This window comes from Galeopterus variegatus, unplaced genomic scaffold (genome assembly GCF_000696425.1).
Source record: "Galeopterus variegatus unplaced genomic scaffold, G_variegatus-3.0.2 Scaffold17706, whole genome shotgun sequence".
NCBI lineage: Eukaryota > Metazoa > Chordata > Mammalia > Dermoptera > Cynocephalidae > Galeopterus > Galeopterus variegatus.
In genome coordinates this window covers 3,044-11,476 of record NW_007743817.1, presented here as the reverse complement: position 1 = coordinate 11,476, position 8,433 = coordinate 3,044, and the positions used below count along the sequence as shown (strand labels likewise).

The 8,433-nt window shown below is 40.2% G+C and overlaps 1 protein-coding gene across 1 annotated transcript; it reads left to right on the top strand.

The window, feature by feature from the left end:
• The first annotated feature begins 545 nt into the window (after positions 1 to 545).
• LOC103582745 (phosphoribosyltransferase domain-containing protein 1-like) lies at positions 546 to 8,191 on the top strand. Its single transcript, XM_008564260.1, has 5 exons — positions 546 to 571; positions 2,105 to 2,187; positions 2,669 to 2,715; positions 5,583 to 5,659; positions 6,943 to 8,191. Exons 2-5 carry the CDS (start codon positions 2,129 to 2,131, stop codon positions 6,988 to 6,990), a joined length of 231 nt encoding a protein of 76 aa, XP_008562482.1. The 5' UTR covers positions 546 to 571; positions 2,105 to 2,128; the 3' UTR covers positions 6,991 to 8,191.
• Positions 8,192 to 8,433: the final 242 nt, after the last annotated feature.

Genomic DNA, 8,433 nt, shown 5'->3' with positions numbered 1-8,433 from the left:
AGGGACCTAAACATCACACTAAAAAGGTAAACTAAGCACCTTATAGCTCATTCTGTAGCACACCCCTTTCCTCAGGGTTTTCAATCCAAGAGTAAATACTGAGTCCCCAGGGATTCAGAGGGCTATGCAGGAATAGGGGTGTTGTAGCTGAATACATGATCCACCTACAGAGCACTGTTTCCACTGGTGATGCAGTTTGTGTTGGCTTGTTTTCCCAGTAAACTCTTTGTAAGCTTTGCATCCCGAAGGAATGCTACATGGGAGCACTTGCCAGAATTACTGAGGTGCAATGACTTTATGGATAGCTCTTCAGACAGGTAACAGGCTAAAATAAGCCTGCTCCTAACTGGAATATAGATACTAATATTGCAACACCAAGTAATTCCAGAGGGATTGTTAAAATGAATCTGGAATACCTCGATTACCTCAGTCATTTGGATTAGATAGATGGGGAAGGACCAACAAAGCAAATTATGAAATTCTAACTATAAGCAAAATGTGTGTTTATTTTGTGAGCCATCGTATTCTAAAATATGAGTTTTGTTCGTTTCAGAATGTCCTCATCGTTGAGGTAAGCTGCCTTTTCCTTTTCTATATTTGGAAGTTGAAGGAATCTAAAGGTGAGTTTTATTTATTTATTTTTTTAAAAGATGACCGGTAAGGGGATCTTAACCCTTGACTTGGTGTTGTCAGCACCACGCTCACCCAGTGAGCTAACCGGCCATCCCTATATGGGATCCGAACCCATGGCCTTGGTGTTATCAGCACCGCACTCTGCCGAGTGAGCCACGGGCCGGCCCCTAAAGGTGAGTTTTAAAACATACAACTTGTTATCAAATTGGCCAAGGATTTATTGAGTTTCCAAATTTATTGAATAGGAGACAACTGGAATCATTGGCTTCAAATAATTTAGAACAAAAGCTTTGCAATAATAGTTATGAGATACTTATCCTTTTTTATATCCAGTTTCACATATGTCTGAATTGTTCTTTTATCTATTTGTGAGTCAGAATTTTTAGAGGAAACCAGCCTACAAAACCAAAATTACATGATCATAAAACCAAGGTTGGAACTCTCTTTATCCTTAATTCAGTGTTCTAGCTAATGACCCCTAGTGAGTCTGAGCAATTCTCAAATACTTTCAGTATCAAAATCATAAATACAGTCAGTTAAAAATGGCAATGTAGGAGAAAGCTATGATTTTTAAAAAATTATTTTTCTGTTGAAAGAAAGAAAGAGAGAAAGAGCAAGGCCTGCGGCAGCAGTGGACTAATACAGCAAATGGCCGTGCTTTGTTCAGGGACACACCTGTCCTATCAGCTGGCAAAGATTCAGGGGGGCTATTTTCAGGCTTTTGTTCCACAATTGCCTGATTGTGCCATATGAATCTGCAGTTCTCCTGGCCCAACATAACCCATGAAGTAGACCCTCTAGCCAGACAAATTGCCCAACCCTGGCTAAATTCAGACCTGTCGTTTTGATAATTAGCTCCTGACAGCTGATTTCTGTCCCAAGGACAATAAATTGCTGCTGCCCACTCTACTCTAATTGTGCAGCAGCTCATCAGCGGGGATGAGCCTGAGCTCACTGCAGCCACTGACCCTCAGAATTCAGGGACTGTCACCAGCTGCTGTCCAGACACATCACATTTCCCAGCCATAGAATCCCCTATTGAGTAGGGGAGCAGAAGGGGGAGGTGTTTATCCATTCAGTGTATTCAGATGTACATCCCAGGTCCATGAAAATTCATGCATCTTGTATTGTGTTACATAACCCCAGGGCCAAATTTAGTCCTTGAATGTGCATGCACGAGTCCAAATGTGCTCAACGAGGAGCCCACATGCTCTCCAAAGGCCAAATTTAGCCCTTCAACGCAGCTAAAGGATTCAAGGAGGAAATTTTCACCGACATATTCCCCCAAACCCAGTTTCCAGAAGGAAGCACCTGTCTAAAAAGATGTAACCAACTCTACCTCCTACTTAGATTGCAATTAGAAAGCATTTCTAATTATGGCACATTATTAAGAAGTAATGTCTCCCTGGATGAAAAATCCCTTATGCTGCCCGAATGTGTTTTGTTGAATTTGTGTGTCCTCTTTGCGAAGGATGTTGTTGGAACTGGGAGGACCATGAAAGCACTGCTCAGTAGCATAGAGAAATACAAGCCCAACATGATCAAGGTGGCCAGGTGAGTGGGACATTCATATCATTGTGATTTCTGTCTTTTTCAAACAAGCAAATGGGTTGCTGACAGAGGATGCTGTTTACAAAGAAGAGACTCTATTGCAAACCAGTGACCTTTTGCCCTGGGGTGTTATGTTTTGGCCACACTGAAAAAAATAGCCCAATGGACGGCTAGCCTGGGAGAGGAAGGGAAGAGGACATGCTTAGCTGTGTCTCTGCAGCCCTCTTTTCTCTGCCTCCATTAGATGTTTTTGGGAGCAGCCAGATGAGCCCTGCTGCGATTGTCTGCTCCCTTCCTTTTATCCAGAATCCTTGATCTGGTGCCACGCTAGCAAGAGCACCAGTTAAAAGAAGGCTGAGATGAAGCTCCACAGGCTCGAGGGGAAAAAACACATATTTTAAATACAGATTTTAATGATGTTTAATTCTATTTGTAATTCACCGAGATTTTATTGAGATCACTAAAGCTTTTTTTTCAATGGTAGTTTATTGGTCAAGAGAACACCCAGAAGTGATGGCTTCAGACCTGACTGTAAGTGTTTTATTTGGTTTTTGTTTGTTTGGTTTTTGGTGGTGGTGGTTTGTGTTGTGCTTAAGAATCTTTGATTTCCTATTTAACAGCATTCCGTGTGAAGTGGGGAGCCGTGTAGGACTGATAGTCCCACAAATTCCTCGTGGTCTCCCCTGCCTTGCTAGGGAGGATAAAACCCTTTAAAATAAGGGTCTTAAATTTTCTAATTTGGATCTTTCACAGGAACTCTATTCTATGCATTGGATATTTTTATTTTGGGGTTTTATGCAGCACCTGAACTACAAAGAACTCAGCTAATCCATTTCAGGAAGTAGAGGAAGGCTTGACCCCGCTGGACCGATTCACATGCACAGGATCCCTGCCTGGGCCAATCAGACACCGAGAGGCTCTATAAAGGTTGAGAGGGATTCTTATACCATCTTCGGGAACTCTTACCAGACAATGCACAATGGTGACCTTTAGCAAGCCTCAATTTTAGCGTGCAGAGGGAGAAATCAGAGACATCTCCCTACCACCTCTGAACAAAAGCTCAATAACAGAGAATTAGCAGAGCAGGTATCTCTAGATAACATCTTCACACTTGACTTCAGACATGTGTTCTGGGGGGCCTTCCTCATCTAGGGCATGTTCCTTACTTCTCCCCATAGTAGAACAAGTTCTAACTCCAGAAAGGATAAACAAGCAGCCTGATTATTTATTATTCTAACACTAGAGGTGATTTGTTTCACTTGCATAGGCAGACTTCAGCTTGATTTGTATAACTTGCATTTGCTCTAAAGCCCTGGGATAATTTGGCTACAGTTCTCATCAGCAAGCTGAACAAACACTAGAAAAAGAGAAGTACGGTATGGATGGGTAACATGCCAGTGACATTCATCCAGTGACTTTTGGTTTTAAAAACAAGTCTCATTCCTGTGTTGGATATGCTAACTCTAGACCATGTCAGTTCTGGGCAGACAGACCCAGTAGCATGTTCCTGTTGTTACTGGCTTCGGGAATATAATGCGGACGTAGTTAGGGTTGCATGAGGTTACTAAACAAATTTTCTAAGGAAATAGTATAAGATACTATATAGATAAGATTTTAAGTGAAGTTGAAAAACATTCACTTCAAATATATCCAATCAATTACAAATTTCTTGTGTTGCTTATAACAACAATGTTAATAAAACAATAGCGGCTAACACTGGTAAGAGGTTATGTTATACCAGGCGCCGTTCTAAGAGCTTTATAGAAATTAACTAAGTTCAACCTCACATCAGCTCTGTACAGGGAGGTACAATTGTTATACCCATTTTGCAGATGAGGAGATTGAACACAGCGAGTTTAAATAGCTTGCCAAGGTCACATAGCTGTAAGCATAGGGCCAGTATTAAACCCAGACAATCTGGTGCCGTTCACTACTCTGACTCTTGCGCTACATCTGCAATTGCAAATGTATGTGTAGAAGCCACACTCATTTACCAGTCAGCGACAGGGCAGTCTGACTCCTGACTGTCCTGCTGATCCATCGTCCTTTTATTCCGTGACATCTCAATGGTTGGCCTTCTGAACTAGCTTTGGGCTCTAATTTTCCCAGTCTGAGTTGCCACGCCTAGTGTAGGGATTGCGTTGCTCACTGTAAAGTGGTTATTGCTACAACCAGGGTTTCCTGGCATTTACTCATATTTTTATAGCTAGCTCAGAATCTCTGTTTCTTCTCTCTCTCTGGTTTTCTGTTCCTTTCCCATAATTGACTCTTTCTTATATGTGCAATGTAACCTCTGACATCTTTTCTTCTGCTCTGTGTTTCCCTTCTTTGATTATTTTTCTCAAGAAATGTTGCAGTTTGGAAGAATCAAACAGGCTCCCTAACAAGTGACCCTATAATGTAACCCCCTAGAAAATAAGTCCCTCAGCTCTACCACTTTCTGTAAGCAGGAACCAGTTGATTTCTCTATGTGATAAAAGCTGCTTTGGTCGTAGGGATCGAACTGCTAGTAAGTAATCACTCTGGAGATAACTTTGCCCATGCTATAAGTCCACCAGCTGCACTAAGTATGGTTTCATAACTTATTAGATTCTAAAACACTGAAAAAAAGTTTAAAAATCACTGGACCAAGGCACATTTATTCTGTTTCAAGACCTCTGAAGAAGGAAAGCGATTGTCTGTTCCTTGAGGATCCTCTCCAATAAAAATCATCCTTTAAATAAGTTCTTCTTTTGCTTAACCTAAGTATTCTGTAATGCATTTAAACCCATTTCCTCTCATTCTGTCCTCAGTAGAGATGAAGAGCTAATTAATATCCTCTGCATAGTGGACTCAAAGACCAGCATTAAAGTAACCCTTAGCCTTCTCTTGCTCCAGCTGAACAATCCCATCTCCTTTCATCTTGTCTCCCAGGTTTTGCTTTCCAGCCCTTTAACCAGCTGAGGACGCGGAGTTCAGTGGGAGAATTGCTTCCTGGTTTCTGTGGCCCGCACAACTATTCATGTATTGCAGTGTTATAATGTGCTCTGTTTGAACAGCTTTTTATGTTTTTCTGAGTGTTTCCTTTGCATTATATCATTGCATACTGCTTGCTTTGGAACAACAGGGCCACATGACTAGCTCATGCATACTTGTTATCCGCTGGCTTCCTGAGCCCATTCTCAACTCTGTATGTGAGGAGTGCAACCATTCCTCATTGTACATGTGTTTGCCTTGTCTCCCTGAGTAATCATTCTGGTCCAGGTTCCTTTTGGGCATTTCTTACCACTTTTCTCTCTTATTCTGCTTAAATGAAAGATCTTCACAGTTTGAGTGCCAACTGCAGCATATGATGGCTTTAAACTTATAACCTAAATTTTATTTCTTTTTGTTTTTCCTCTCTCTCTCTCTCTGCTAAGACACTGGATTTGAGATTCCAAACTTATTTGTGGTGGGATATGCCTTAGATTACAACGAATACTTCAGAGATCTGAATGTAAGTGTCGCATGCAAATCCCTAGCCCCCTTTTTGTAAGAACTTAACAGTGACTTATCAATTTAACAAATTATTGAAACAGTAGTAACGATGACTGCTGTTTACTGGGTACCTTCTGTGTCAGGAATATGCTGGGCACTTTGCGTCCATACTTCTAGTTAATTCCCCACACTATGCTTCAAGGTGGGTATTAGGATGATGGGAGCAGATGATGATTGTCTCTATTTTGTGCTGAAGAAATAGGAACTAAAAGCAGAACTATGGCTTGACCCCGATTTTTCTCCATAGTCATAGACTACACCCAACCAACCAAAACAACAGCCACTATTCTATAAACGGTTTTGTGTCAATGCTTGAAATCTTGCAGATTCCAATTACAGTGTCATGCAGCTCATAACTCTTCCTTCTTTTGAGGAAATGGCTTCAGCACACAGACGTGGACCCCCAGTGTGGAACCCTAGCTGTGTGATCCTGACCAACATTGAATGATCTAAAGTAGACATCTTACCTAAAGTGGAACAATCAGTGTCTCACTTCTGGAAATTAGAAACTTAAACCGAAAGTCACAGAGACCAAGGTGTTTTAGACTTAAGCCACTATAGTAGCAGTGCCCAGACAGTGTCCACAAGCACATGGGTGAAGTCTCTGGAGCTATCCGTGTTCCTGCCCTCTAGCTATGTCATTGCTCAGCTCTTCTTGGATTCTGCAAGCTATCCCAGTATCCTACCAATAAATCCCCCTTTTTTGCTTATAGTAGTCTGACTCCATTTCTGTTGCTTGCAATCAGAACATCTCTAACGCATTTCTTGCTACACAAAAAGGGTTGAATAAGAGTCTATGTTGTATTCACCACTGTTATTTCTCCATTCACCCAAGCGGTTGTCATTTTACCATAGGAGACTTCATTTCCACCAGGGCTAAACATACTTCTCCCTCAGAATTTCTACTTTTTAGGGATCTAAGGAGCTGTATTCGGAATAAGGCTCAAAACCAAAACAAGGAACTTTCAGGCATTTGATTGGGTCTCTTTAGATTTTGCACACACACACACACACACACACACTCACACAGAATACACACATATATTGGGAGAGCGTGGTGCTGATAACACCAGGGTTAAGGGTTCACATCCCCATGCTGGCCAGCCGCCAAAATAAAAAAGCGTGTATATTTCAATGAACAATAACCCATTACAGGATGGCATCCGTTAATACTGCATCACATTTTCTGTGCCTCATATTTTGTTAAGAAACTGATGCCTTTAAAATCCTTTATTATTTCAGCATATATGTGTGATCAATGAACATGGTAAAGAAAAATATCGAGTGTAAGGAGGAAAATCCTCACCGTCTCATTCCCGGATAACATCATACGTACGCATGCTGTCAGGAACCAGCTTGTAAAGTTTGTCTCTGCAGTCATCTTCACGCAGCAGGATATAAAAGGAAAAAAAGGTGTTTCAATGAGAGAAATTTCTTTTCTGAGATTATAGTATAAAGAGGACCAAAGGTCCTTAAGGAAAAGAAAGCAACACTTTTATTTGACTTGTTCCCAATTAAACGCTCTGCCTTGTGACTCATGAGTTCTAGCTACGTTCACTCTCCTGTCTTTTCACTCTATACTGTCTTTTGTTTTCATACAGTCATTACATTTGATTACTTTTCCCAGGAATACCCCTACCTAGTTACTCAAATATTTTTCACTTAACTTTTTTTAATATTCTTTTTGGTAATATTTTACATTATTAAGAACCTAGAAACCTTTTCAATTAAGCCTTGAGCTCGTATACCAGGAATGCAACTAGGTTCTCATACTAAAAAAGGATGGAAAGGGCAACTTAATATAAATTTCTGTTTGCACGTTTCTGACAGGCCATTATTATCTACTTTGACAAAGCCCTTCTGAAATGCAATGTACAATGAATCTTAATGATGCTATGAGATAAGCCTCTGCTCCCTTCTCTTGATTTGAGCTTCCGGTATGCGATGACGGTATGTCATGTATGCATGGATCTACTCGACTGTGTTTAATACTCTGAATTTTAATTAGAAAAAATACAATGGCAGCAAAGCCCTGGTTTTCTAAGCGGTGTGCTTTCATTCATGTGGACTTGAGCAAATGGCAGAATTGCTCAAAACTAAGCAAGTATACATTTTTTCTCTTATTTGCATCAAGACGCTCATGTATTCTGAACATGAACACAGAGGTTGAATTATTTCTTAAGTGTCCTTATAAGACTGATCAAAAAATGCAAGGTGCCATAGGAAACAAGCATAGTTAAGAAAGTTTTTTCTGAACAACATTTTTTTTTTCCATTTTCACAGTTTTATAAGACATTTTCTAATTTCTGGGGATTTTAATTGAAAATAAACTTGAGTGCCAATAGGGCTGTTTTTTCTCACTTTCTAAAAGGAGCAAATGCAAAATAAATGACTAAGCTGCCTTTGTGTGTTTCTGAACCATATGTGGCATATTGTTATTAGGTTCTAGCTTCATGTAGACTAATAAAGAATATGAAAACTTGTTATGTTTCGTAACTGCTTACTGTTTTTCTTCCGCCTTCATATTTTTTATATACTTTCAGCCATTAAAATGTGTGTGAGCCAGTAGCTTAAATATACTCCTGCATATACCTATCCTGTGGCTTTATTTTTGTTAACTTGGATTAAATCCAATATATGTACTAATATAAGCAAACAGTTGAGCCAGGCTAGATCTGCTGCTTTTTTTCTCTCTGCATAATTTTGTTTGTAAGAATAAGGAATTTTAGTTGG

Excerpts from the sequence above, each read along its gene's own strand:
- LOC103582745 (XM_008564260.1), top strand. The coding sequence starts at position 2,129 with ATGAAAGCACTGCTCAGTAGCATAGAGAAATACAAGCCCAACATGATC. Across the intron at positions 2,716-5,582 it reads TGATGGCTTCAGACCTGACT|ACACTGGATTTGAGATTCCA; the intron begins GTAAGTGTTTTA and ends CTCTCTGCTAAG. Across the intron at positions 5,660-6,942 it reads AATACTTCAGAGATCTGAAT|CATATATGTGTGATCAATGA; the intron begins GTAAGTGTCGCA and ends TTATTATTTCAG.